Genomic DNA, 13894 nt, shown 5'->3' on the forward strand with positions numbered 1-13894 from the left:
TTTTTTTTTACTGTTATGAGTTTTGTATTTAGTAAAATAAAAAAAATTAACATGATAAATATATTTTTAGTCCTTAAAATTTGGATAATTATTTTTATTAGTTTTCTTAAAAAACTACTTTTAATCTCTATTCGTTCATTGTGTTCATAGTTTCATGTTTTTTAGTAGTTTTTAACCATTAAAAATAATTTTTGACAATTTAAAACCGTTAAAATATTTTACTCGTATAATTTGATGATATTTTTTTTTATATTGATTTAAAGAAGAAAAATAAAAATATGAATGTGAAATTGTTGTAATTTCTTACATATTCTAGTGGTTTTAAACTACCACAAATCATTTTAAAGAAATTAAATAAAAAAATTGATGATATAAAACCATCACAAATTATGATACCATTAATATAGAGAATGAGAAGAATTAAAAAATTTAGAACTAAAAAATAAATATAATTTTTTTTAAAGAACTAAAAAATATAATTACTCACAATTAAAATTAAAAGACCAAAAATGTACTTAAGTCTTTAGTAAAATAAAAATAAAATTACGTGATACGTAAGCCATAAACTTAAATGGTTAGACTGTGTTTGATTTGGCTTTATATCGCATCCAATGCTAAAGTTCTCTCACATAAACCACGTTAAATGTGTTTTGAAACATGTGATTCATAGAATGTGAGGCCTTATTAGGTTGATGTAAGGACTGACCCAATAGAAAGTGAAGTTTAAAACAAAAATTGAGAGAGAAAAAATATTTTAAAGAATAAAGTGATGTAAGATTTTTTAATCAATATGTGATATTTTTTATTAGAAGAAACTAATAGCAAATATTGTTAGTAGATCTAAAGTTTAAACTTTACTTGTTTTAACCTTGGGTTTACTCTGGTTTTTTTTTTTCAATTAAGTCATGATGGTTGAGTTTATTTAAACTAGAAAAGTTGATTATAAATAAATTATTTTAAAAAATAATTTTATGATATTTAATAAGATTTATTTCTTAAAAAATAAAAATAAAAACTATTTTAAAAAATAGTTTTGACAAACTTAAAAAAAGAAAAAAATACTTATTTTATTTTAAACAAATGGGCCTATAATTGATGCTTTTGTTTGGAGTTGAGTTGTGAAAATAGTATTTATAGACTATATTGAATTGCAATAGACTGGATAATAATGGATGAAAAATCAAATTAAGTAGTAATCACAGGTAGGTTGAATTGTCAAAGCCATATCAGCATATATGTCACACTATTATGTTTGCGTTACAATGTCACTTTTATATCACGTCAATAATTATTGTTAAAAAATTATCAGCAAACAAATTGTCAACGAAAATATTAAATTTTAAAAACATTGAGAGCCAAATGTAGAATAAAGTAAATTATTCTAGATTTTATTTGAGATAACTTTTTTTATCCATAAAAAAATTAACACGATAATAAAAAATTTATAATACTCAGATATCATATTTAACCAACTAAAGTAAGTAGATCTTTTTGATTGACATTACTCTCGTAAGTCTTAAGTGTAGTTGTTTGGAACTTTTTGTCATAGTAATTTTGCTTCATATTTTTTTTATTGTTTATAGTTATAAACTAGGATAAGTCCAACAGCAGTGGATGAGACATAAAATAAATTTATTTACTTTAAATGAGAAAGCTGAGGTTCATTCTTTCTGAGCATGCTTACTAAGCTGAATTTTTATTTTACTTATTATTGATTTATGCTTATTATTTTTAAACAAAAATATTAACATTATATATATTTATATAATATTAAAGTTAAGATTATAATTACGGTTGAAAAATATTTATACATTGTTATAATCTCATTATTTTTAATAAATTTAAAAACTTTAAAAATTAAATTGATAAAATAAAATAAAATGTCATAATTTTGGAGGCAAAAAAGTATTTTAACTAATTTTTTATATGAAATGTAAATAAAGGTAAAATTATAATTGAAGAATATTTTTATATTTACTTTTTAACAAGTTAATTATAAAAAAAAAGTTATTTGTTCCCAGTTTTTCCAAATACTTTGCAGATTTTTTATATATATTTATTGTATATAAATGCAAAAATTTAATATTGTACTTTGGAATATAATTTTTCAAATATTATTAACAAATATATCAAAATAGAAAAAAATCTTTGCAAGTTTTTATATTTTAATAAAATTCAAAATCATATTAAATTAACTATCTTGAAAAAGATAAAAGAAAATGAAGGAATACACGAACACAGCATGCGCATTTTGGGTAAAATTGCAATAAATATAAACACACGTCTAGTTTATTTTCTATTTTCTTTTCTCTCATATCTTTCCATCTTTTCCACCAATCACTTAATGCATCTGTCATTTATTTCTCTTTCTTTTTTCTATCTTATACTAAAAAAAGATGGAGCATATAGTATGTACGGGAAAATTGTGAAGGGGAGTAGGAGTTCCTTTTTGCAATGCTATATTGATTGATTGATTTCAACATGTTAGGTGTTTCCATAAATGTGAATGTAGACGCTCAATTATTGTTGAGAAAGTGTAAAGTGAGGTAAGTGCTTCCGAGATTTTTGTGGCTGGCGACGACGTGAAAGTGCAAAGTGGTCCCTTGAAGATGGGAACCTCACAAAAAAAAAATGCAAGATTTTAAACGCGAAAGTTGAGTCGAGTACGTACCATTTCATGAAAAGTAACTCCCCCAAATCATTCCTCCTAATGTTTTGAGCCCTTTGATTTATGAATGCTTAAAACGGATGTTTCGGATTGTTACGTGTAAGGGTTTCGAACATCGTCCTTTCCCTTTAGTTTAGCCACACGCTTGCAACTCTTTCCATGGATATTTCATATTATAGCTTTATCACCAGTGTCCATTTCATTGCCAAGGGTTAAGATAATAAACATTGAAAGAAAATTGATAGGTTCTTTTTAGGTAAAAAGACTACAAGTATTTTCCAACCTAATAGAGATCAATTCTATCTTACGCAATTATATTAATCTTATGGGTTAAAGAAATTTGATAGTTTATTCTAATAGATATTAATTATTTTATTACAAAATAAGTCAAACTCATCCGAGTAACTATGATAATTATTGTGGAATCAACATTGAAGATTATAATAGGAGAAATTCTATCTTAAAATGCTGATGACAAAGTTTTAAATTGTGTAGTCAATGACGGTAAAAATCGGTTTTCAAGTTGATCGAATTAAAATGATCTTTAAAAATAATGATTCTTACTAACAAATATTACATCCATTAGACTAGATTAGAATTGAAAATAGTAGTGAATTCATTTGATTCGAACCAGCGACATATTTAAAAATTAATTTTTCTTTACACCGAAGATACATAGGTACAAGGATAACACCTTGTTGGGCTAGTAATAATAAATATTTCCATACATATTTATTTTCTCCATAATTTATTAATAAAAAAATTATAACAGAAATAATAAAGTATTTTATGAATAACTTATTAAGCAAGAGAGTAAAGAAATGCAAATTTTATTTTATGCACTAGGTTAAAAGGTAACAGCCTTTATGATGAGTATAATAAGGGCTAATATCTTTTCTTCATGTAACCAAATTTATATATGGTTTAAGATATTTTTTTACTGTCGTATTTTTTAATAAACTATCATGATGACTCTATTGTTATCATTATTTTTACTGTAGTTGTCATGTGTGTACAACATTAAGAAATTAGAGTTGGTGATATTTATTTGCAAATTAAAATAAAATTAAAAAATAATTATAATAAATTAAAGTTTAGAGTGTATATTTATAAGAGGTAAAACTTAAAAGGTTTAAATACCCTTTTTATGTGGGAAAAAAAATTTATTTCATTCTCATAAGTTGATTTTTTGGGAAGGATTTAAGTTTGGAGAAAACAAAAAATTTTGATAAACTTTAGATTGATGATTAATTTTATAATTGGTCAAAAGAGTCCAAGTTTGTAAAAATATCATGTTTATGCCGGAGAGACAAATGTGTTAATAAGTGGTTAAAAAAATAATGAGATCATGATGAGATAACAGAATCGGTGTGTAATTATGTGTAATTATTATTTCGTATTATTAGCATGTGATCATGTAAATCAATTTGTTTAGTCTAGATGTAATCTTAGAGGTTTTATTTGTTTAGTCTAGACAAAATTCACACGCATGAAAAGATATTTTCTTGATCGTGGAATAATTTTTCAAACATCTTGCACCAGAACACCCCAACAAAATGAGAGAGTGAAACGAAAACATAGACATATTTTGAATGTGGCTCGAGCACTGCGATTTCAAGGTAATCTTCCTATTAAATTATGGGGGAAATGTATTTTAACTGCAACATATTTGATCAACCGAACTCCTTCCACTGTTTTGAATGGAAAAACTCCATATGAGATGCTACATGGGCAACAACCTGCATATGAACATTTGAGAATATTTGACTCCTTATGTTACGCCCATAATCAAAGAAGGAATGGTGATAAATTTGCAAGTAGGAGTAAGAAGTGTGTGTTTATTGGCTACCCATGTGGCAAGAAAGGGTGAAAGTTGTTTGACTTAGAAACAAAAGAGATTTTTGTCTCTCGAGATTTTGAATTTGTTGAGACCAAATATCCTTTTTCTATTAATGTTACTACCAGAAAAGATGTTCCTCCTAAAAATTGGAGCTGTGAAGAAATTGTTGATGATGTGACTGATGGTGTGAAAGAAACGGATTACACATGAGGTACTGAAGAAAGTGGTGATATGACAATGGATGATAGAAGGGGTGAGCCAGATGCGGGGTTCGATGAACAAGGTGTTACTTTACAAAATATGGACACACAAGTTACAGGGCTTCCATCTATATCACCAACCGAGCCATTATTGGGTAGAGGACATAGAACCAAACAACCTTCTACTTGATTCCAAGATTATGTGACAAATACCACCAAAAGATTGAGCCTATCCAACTTTTCACCATCTCCAAAGGCAGACTCAGGTGCACCCTATCCCATAACTAATTATGTGAATTATGACCATTTTTCTCTTTCGCATCATGTTTTTCTTGCATCCATTTCACAGAAAAAGGAGTCTATCACTTATACTGACGCGGTGAGACAGTCGATGGAGAGATGCAATGGAAAGTGAGATACATGCACTTGAAACCAACGAAACTTGAACAATCACACAATTGCCTCCAGGAAAGAAAGCACTTGGTTGCAAGTGGGTGTAAAAATAAAGCATAAATCTAATGGAAGTGTAGAACAGTTCAAAGCACGGTTAGTAATTCTTGGTAATCATCAAAAGGAGAGAATTGATTACACAGAGACTTTTGCACCCCTTGTAAAAATGGTAATGATTTGCACAGTGTTAGTCGTAGCAGCCACACGAGCTTGAGAATTACATCAAATGGATGTGCATAATGCATTTTTACACGGGGATCTTGAGGAGATTGTGTACATGAATTCGCCTCCTAGCTTTCTTCCTGAGCAATATGACATGGTGTGTAAAGTTAACAAGTCCTTATATGGACTCAAACAGGCGCCTCGTTGTTGATTTGTCAAGCTGTCTGCTGCACTAAAACACTACGGATTTTAGCAATCTCTTTCTGATTATTCTCTTTTCGTCTTGCAAAGACCAGGGGTACATATTATAGTGTTGGTGTATGTTGATGACCTAATCATTTCGGGTGATAATCATGAAGCTATCACCGAATTTAAAGCATATTTACACAATTGCTTTCACATTAAAGACTTGGGGATTCTCAAATATTTATTAGGTGTTGAAGTGGTGTGATCTTTCGTGGGTATCTTTCTTTGTCAACGCAAATATGCTTTGGACATTATAGCCAAAGCTGGACTTTTGGGAGCTAAGCCATCAAATGTGCCAATTGAACAGAATCATCGTCTGACACTTGCAGCACACTTGCCTTTTCCTTATCTTGATCAGTATAGGCGGTTAGTAGGTTGTCTCATTTACCTCTATTTTATCAGACCTGAGCTTTCATACTGTGTGCATGTGTTGTCTCAATTTATGCAGGCACCTAAAGAGGCCTATTGGGAAGCTGCTCTTCGTGTTGTTCGATACCTGAAAGGGAATCCAAGACAAGGTATTTTGTTGCATAAGGATTGTGACTTGCAACTATCTAGTTGGTGTGACTCTGATTGGGCTAGATGTCCTTTAACTCGTAACTCCCTTACCGAATGGTTTGTTCTACTTGGATATTCTCCAATTTCATAGGAAACTAAGAAACAACAAACAATATCTCGCTCCTCTGTTGAGGCTGAGTATCGATCCATGACAGCTGTAACAAGAGAATTGAAATGTTAAAAGGTCTTCTCCATAGTATTGGTATCTCTCATTCTCAACCTATGCGACTTCATTGTGACAGTCAAGCAACACTTCACATTGTCAAGAACCTGGTTTTTCATGAGCGCACCAAGCACATCGAAGTGGATTACCACTTCATTCGCGACGAGTTTTTAATTGGCAATATTGGATCTACTTATATTTCTACGCATGCATAATTAGTTGACATTTTTACTAAGACTCTTGGTCCTACTCACTTCACATCTTTGTTGTGCAAGTTGGGAATATACAATTTACATGCTCTAACTTGAGGGGGGTAATGAGATCATAATGAGATAACAGAATCTATGTGTAATTATATGCAATTATTATGATCATGTAAATCAATTTATTTAGTCTAGACGTAATCTTAAGAGTTTTATTTAGAGAATCAATCTGCATATCTCAATCTTATGAGATTTTATTGTAATTCTCTTATATATATTTATTCCTTAACAAAACATGAAATATAGAACAAAATTATTTTCTCATAAAATCTTTTAAAAAATACTCACTCACTTGTCCAAAAACACGTACAACACCCTTGAGCGTTTCAAACATCATCTTTTGACAAAAGACGCAACCCTTATTAAACAAAAGAGAACGAGTATGATTAGATAATCAATCTGAAAGGAGGTTTAAATAGCACCGTCGAGGAACCAAAGAATATATTAAAAGGGTGCTGAAATTTGCTCAATTAGCCTAATCAAAACACTTTAAATTGGAAAATAGCTAATAAATAATAAAACTTAAAACGGGAAAATCTCATCAGCTTAGTTTGTTTACTTACCACTGCCCAGTTCTGTTGTTTTTCTTATGTATTGGTGTGCTAAATTACTAGTTTTTTTTTTTTTTTTGAAAAAAAGTTACTAGCTAATCGATCCAGATCTGTGCTACTATATGGGATCAATCAACATATATAGCCCTATTCAAAATGAACACCCTTCTGTTTATAAAAATAAAAATTAGCGAACACCTTGAGCATCTTTTGCTTTCAGCTCTAACTTTTTTCCTATTATGTTCATGCAAATTTTATTTTATCAATTTTAAAACTATAATCTTTATAATATAATCGGAAAAAAAATAATCAGTAGAGTTTCTACAAAGCAAAGCACACACACACGCACAAAATGATGGACTCATTGAAAATTAATTATTGATCGATTTTCACTGATTAAACCATGTCCCCTGCAGTCCAATAATTGCTATGATCTCTTTATGTTTCTTCCTACCTACAACTACAAACTCTTGAGTTAAAAAATAATTAGAAAAAAAAGGAGACATACATAATCGAAAGGAATTAGGTGGTCGGATTTCTGGGTCAGACAAATTCTAATTCCACTTTCCAGTTTCCACAAAGGGTCCCTAACATAAATTATACATATTGTAAGTTTTGCTTTTATATGTTTTTAAAGATGAAAATTTCGGGGCAAACGTGTGTTTCTCTAATAGTCAGAACTCAGAAGTCATACTATGCTGATTTATTTCCTATTAACTATTAACTACGTACTCAAGTATTAACATAGGCCTTGTGATCTTGCTACTTTTTCAATTATGATCCATTTTGCATATAATAATTAATACAGTGAAACCATTTCTTTTGCATCCAAGGTTTAGGCAATCATAATTAATTAAGGTAATTATAACACTTCTATTTTACTTGTCAAGCAAGATAAGTACAAAAACTATTGATTACTAGTAATTGTAGTTGAGTGCGGCGATGATCAAGCAAATTGGCGCCTTTAGGAGAAAAGATGTCATTTAGGGGAGTCATTTCATACAAAAAACAAGTTTTACATCCAATGAATATAATTGAGTATCACGAGAAAAAAAGAAAAAAAATTTAACCCCAGCATTTTAGAATAGTTTTAACAGTTAAAATACCAAAGAAGTATTTATTATGTATTTTTTTAATTTAGTAAACATTTTTCAATAAAATTTTCACTTTCAATATACACAAACTGCTCTCTCTCTCTCTCTCTCTCTCTCTCTCTCTCTCTCTCTCTCTCTCTCTATATATATATATATATATATATATATATATATATATATATATACACTTTAAAATTGGTTAATAAATAACTTTTTGTTTTAATGATTTGTAACTTTTTTTTAATTATTGAAAGAACTTCATGTATTGATTAAAATAATTAAAGACCCTAAAAATCTTATTTAATTTAATATCTGATAGATACAAAATTATTAACTACCATAACCAACTAGCCTAAATATTGATTACAATCAATAAAAATATTAATTTAATTTGACGTAAAAGTTGATAGGATGTTATGAAAAGAAATACATACTTCTTTTTAATTTTTATGGATAAAAAAATACATAGTAGTATAAAAATGTTTATCTAACGCATAATAATTTGGAAAATAGTGCTCTTCTAAAAAAATAATTTGGAAAATAGCGCTTAATAACTTTCCATCATTATTTTTTTTAGAAAATTTTCCATCGTTATATGACTTGAATTAAACTATGAATCGCATCATGTCGTTCGTATTATATGTGATCGAATTAATTACTTTTCAGTATTTTAATTTAATTTTTTTTAAAAAAACTAATCGAGCGGTCTTTTTTTATAAGGATTGAAACACGGATTCAAAGAGAAATCTCAACTTACTGTAAAAAAAAGAAGAGAGAAATCTCAATTTATGAGACATCATTGTGATGGTTTTACTAAAGCAAAAAATTGTTGTTGCTGTCAAGTGGTGTTTGGAGAGTGCTTCAACGCCACGACAAACGTATTAGTTTTTTTTTTGAATAAAACTATAAAACGAGCATACTATAAGTATATTTCAAATGTAATAATTAACAAGACTCTGTTACTGTTAAAAACCCATTCTTATTTTAGAATATATAAAAAAAACATGTCTTAAAATTTTAATAGGACTTGGTTTTGTCCCTACTTAACAAGTGAAACATATGCCAAACAAATTCGCTGGGTAGGGGAGGATTCCTCTCCTTACACTATTTTTTATCATGTTCCTAATTGTATATAGTGGTGAGCATGAGTTGAGTTACATGGGATTTATCTTTACTTATATCTTAATATGAATTTTTGAATGGATCAATTTTTTAGATTTGATATCAATCCGATCAAGACCTAAAATATATGAAATAAGATCCGGTCGACTTGGTTTTTTAACACAATATACTGTTTTTAATATTTTGCATGGTTAAATTGTAGAATAAAAGAAGAACAAAACTTAAATTAAGGTATATTTGTAATATATATTTTAAAATAAACAATTTTATTATAAATATGGTAGCCTGTTATATAAAATATTAACTATTATTAATATACAATTATTAAAAAATTTATACTTTTAAAGAGAATACTGGATACTAAATCAAGTTGCTTCTGCCTGAAGTGTGACCTAAATCCTCCTAAAGAAATATACCAAGTCTATTTTCAAAACTCAAATTCCTCCGAATTAAACTTGGGTTGGGCTGGAGTAACAAGGGTTGGGGCGTGCTTACCCCTCTAGTATATTAACAACTTTGAATTTAGAGAGTGTAATTTAATTGGTTAAATATGATGCGTGATTTATTATAAATCTTTAGTATTATTTTTTTATTTTTACAAATAAAAAAAAATATTATCACCTCTGGACCTTTACTCATAAAGAAAGAAAGGGCTATATGTAGAGATCCCAGTTGAACTTATCAATTACACGACTGTGAAAACTATAATTAGTTGTGATTCTTTCTTTAAAGTACACACTTTGAGGAAAAAAATATTGTTTGGCTTAAATTGACATATGATTCAAAGAGAGTAAAAAATTAGATTATGAAGGAAACAACATTTTCTCATCTCACAAGTGTGAGGAATAGTAATTCAAGGAATCGTGTATCAAGCATTTTTATTTTTGGCTATCAATGTCAATATTAAGTTTGTATTTGAAAGGGTTCGTAAAATCCTTGATAGGTAAAAAGAACTAAAAAAACGTTTACAAGTTCATCAGATGTTTCTCTGAAAAAAAAAAGTTCATCAGACACATGTTTTGATAATTGATTGAATTTATCGAATTTGCAAAAATTCCTTTCTGCCAGTGCAGCTATCTACGGACCAAAAAAAAAAAAAAAAATACACAGGCGATGCACAAATTATATGTTCCGCTTACGGGGAAAAAATTGTACTTCAAAGTTCAAACAATAACACATTATTGATAAACATTAGACTTAATTTACAAAATGGTTTATGAAAGACACAGAAACATAATTATGTACAACAAAACAAGGCAACTACAATACAAAGTTCAGTACAAAATCAATCTCTCAACATGGCGTTTAAAGACTACAATGCATCATCAGCAATAACACATTTTTTTTTAAGATGGTCATCTTTTTGCTGTTTCTCTCTGCTTTCAATAAATAGAAAACAGAACATATAAGGAGCTCACTGATGACAAAGCCCTCCTAATTATTTGAAGCAAGTTATGATATTAGAACTATCCTGGCACCAACAAAAGGGAACATAACTATGAAAGGAAGTAAATATCATTAGCACAACCCTGCACTCTCCATAGCAGATTCAGGATGGTAATGAAGCATTTCTTTCCACATCATGTCCCTTATCATCTCTTCCCCTAGATCCTCATCAATGTCAAGATCAATTGGAATGACGGCTGGAGGGTCACAGTTAGGATCATACAGAGGGGCCATGTAAGGGTGTTGAAGTGCTTGAGTGACACTGATCCTCTTTGTTGGATCGAAAACAAGCATCTTTGCCAGAAGATCAATTGCCAATGGATGCGCATTAGGATAAAGTTGCGAAAGGGGGGTTCCAGGAGAATAAGGAAGTGATTTGATATACTTCTTTGCCTTTGGGTTATCAATGAATTCAATATCCTCCTCCCTTTGACTACCAAGGATATTGATAATCAACTTCAGCTGGTTGAGACACTCTGAACCAGGGAAAATCGGTTTTCGGCCAAGAAGCTCTGCAAAGATACATCCAACTGACCAAACATCAATAGATGTCCCATAGTTGTCACAGCAGAGTAGGAGCTCTGGTGCCCTATACCACCGAGTGACAACATACTCGGTCATGAACTGGTTCTTGCTGCAATTAGTACGAGCTAGCCCGAAATCACATATTTTTAGGTCACAATTTGCATTGATTAGAAGATTCCCAGGTTTCAAGTCACGATGAAGAATGTTAGCGGAGTGAAGATATTTCAAGCCCCGGAGCAACTGCAGCCAAGAATTTTCAATTTTGGTAAAATTCAATCATTTGCTAAGCATCACAAATGATATTATTCATAACCAAAGCCCTAAAATGTGCCTTGACATGACTGAAGTCAGTTCTTCAGGGAAGAACTATAGACTTAGAAAATCAAGGGGGGATTTATCAGGTAGAGGGGTAAAAATGCAAAACACATCAAAAACAAAAAAAATTATTTCAAAATGATAAGAGCACACAAGTTTATACAAGACCTTTTACCAAAATCCCTCTGCAAGACTGTCACAAACGTACAAACAAGTTCAACATGTGTGTTTTCTGCTTAGTGTCAACTCTACAATAATACTAAACATGCATGTATAGTAGACAATATGAACAGCATGCTATTCGTGATATTAATATTGGCATATAAGAAGCAAGGAATATTATTCCGCTTCACCAAAAATGGGCCAAAGATTCATACCTGAAAGAGGAAATACTGGCAGTGATCATTAGACAAAGCTTGAGAAGACTTAATAATCTGATGCAAATCCGTGTCCATGAGTTCATAAACCAGATAGACATCCTTGAAACTATTCCTGTGAACAGGCATCATGATGTCCTTCAAAGCAATCACATTCTCATGGTGAAGGTGGCGAAGAAGCTTGAGTTCGCGCAAAGTCCTCAGGGCATCAACCCGGTTTTCAAAGGCATTCTGTATCTTCTTGATGGCAACCTTCTCATTTATCTCTCTATTCACAGAAGAGCACACAATTCCATATGCTCCGCGACCAATCGGCTTGATGGGAACGTATTTTGAGTCAATCTCAAACAGGGTTTGCCACATGGAATAATAATGCTTCCCTTCAGTTCTGATCCCATTTGGAGGCTCAACAGGAGTCGCCATTCCCTACAAAATCAACACCAATAAGTCCCAGATTTTCAACCAATCACCACAATTCAGAAACTTTCCGTGTTCACTATTGAGTGCTGAGTGAACAGAATCATAAAACATACAGTGGAGTTGGCGTATCATTATTAATAATTTTTTCTTAACACGATTAATTAAGAGACACTTGAAAACTTTATCTTATTGGGAAAACCCAGGTCCACATCGGCGATAAAGTGAAATTAGAGTATATAGGTACGAGCTAGCTTTTGGAGTTGAATTAAATAGGTCTAAACTTACATTCTAAGAATCTAACATGATATCATCCACTAAAATCCCTCATCCTTGAACTAGCTTTAGGAATTGAGAACCTAGATCCATATCCAAATTTTATTTAATTAATCTTGAGTTGAGACCGTGTAGAGATCTGTACCAAACAGAACGTTGTGTTAAGAATTACAGGATTAAAAGCAGAGACACGCTCGAGAGTAATTAATAATTAATAAAAAAAAAGAAGAAGAAGAAATCGAGTATATTTACAAATGTAGAAAGAACGTCAGAGAAAAGATTACCTTTATTTGGAAAAACAAAACTTTATTATGAGTGTGGCGGTGGCCAAGAATCTGATTAAAAATTTATTGAGAGAAGGGTGAATCGAAAGGCATGACTTAAACAAGTTGGAATGCAGAGAGTGTGTTCGGGGCTGCATAGGTTTTTTCAGCGATCGAGATTCCTAAGGTTGTCGCCAGGGATGTTTAGTTTGGAGTTTCTGAATGGAACTGCATCTCTCTCTCCCTCACACACACACACACCCGCGTTTGGCTCCGGTACTCGCACCTCCTGATATTTCCCTTCTCTTTGTTTCTTCCATCATCCATCCTTTTGCGTGATACTCGTTTTTGGCTACATAATATCTTTTTATCTTTTTTTTTAAACAAAAGATAATATATTTTTTTTGACAGAATTAAAAAGATAAACAATGCATTTTGTTTGTTCTATTCCACTGCTTGATTTTTATTGTTTGAAAATCTTAGAGCTTAATCGCTAGTAATATACAAAACAATTAATTAAAATGTACTTACTTGATTGGTCTAGTACATCTAATTAAACGAAATCATTCAAGATTTACCTGGTCATTACAGGAAACGTAGCGTGGATATAACGTTAGCATGACAGGGTTAATCTTTTTTTTTTGACAGCGACAGGGTTAATCTATAAAAAGCCTAAAAAGTGTTTTCAGATTTTTTTTCACGTTTTCCATACAGTCTTGATAAATACTGATAAGATTTCTTTCTGTTAAACTAAACTCTTTAGGATTATAAATATCTATAGTCCGATGAAGGTTTTTTTTATAGTCTGACGAAGGTTTTTTTTTTTTTTTCGTTTTTTATTTACAATGAAGCGAGTTTCTTTTTTCTTAGTAGAAAGTTTTTAAACATGAAATTCGAAACATGTATTATTTAAACTAGTTGCCTGTTAATTAATAGTGATATACCTTCAATTAGGTAT

The 13894-nt window shown here is 30.6% G+C and overlaps 1 protein-coding gene across 2 annotated transcripts; it reads right to left on the reverse strand.

Moving 5' to 3' along the window:
• Positions 1-10559: 10559 nt before the first annotated feature.
• Positions 10560-13302, reverse strand: LOC100811862 (mitogen-activated protein kinase homolog NTF3). Of its 2 annotated transcripts, XM_006581134.4 has the most exons (4): positions 12958-13302; positions 12686-12812; positions 11981-12406; positions 10560-11528 (listed from the first exon to the last, which is right to left on the reverse strand). In XM_006581134.4, exons 3-4 carry the CDS (start codon positions 12401-12403, stop codon positions 10836-10838), a joined length of 1116 nt encoding a protein of 371 aa, XP_006581197.1. In that variant the 5' UTR covers positions 12404-12406; positions 12686-12812; positions 12958-13302; the 3' UTR covers positions 10560-10835. The 2 variants fall into 2 exon arrangements, with proteins under 2 accessions (XP_006581197.1, XP_003527981.1); XM_003527933.5 differs by lacking the exon at positions 12686-12812 and having other exon boundaries at positions 12958-13297.
• Positions 13303-13894: the final 592 nt, after the last annotated feature.

Source organism: Glycine max, chromosome 6 (genome assembly GCF_000004515.6).
Source record: "Glycine max cultivar Williams 82 chromosome 6, Glycine_max_v4.0, whole genome shotgun sequence".
In the NCBI taxonomy this organism is placed as follows: Eukaryota; Viridiplantae; Streptophyta; class Magnoliopsida; order Fabales; family Fabaceae; genus Glycine; species Glycine max.

Bases quoted from the DNA above. Each gene is read 5' to 3' on its own strand.
- LOC100811862 (XM_006581134.4), bottom strand. From the start codon at position 12,403: ATGGCGACTCCTGTTGAGCCTCCAAATGGGATCAGAACTGAAGGGAAG. The intron at 11,529-11,980 runs GTATGAATCTTT...TCTTGGCTGCAG, and splicing joins GCCAGTATTTCCTCTTTCAG to TTGCTCCGGGGCTTGAAATA.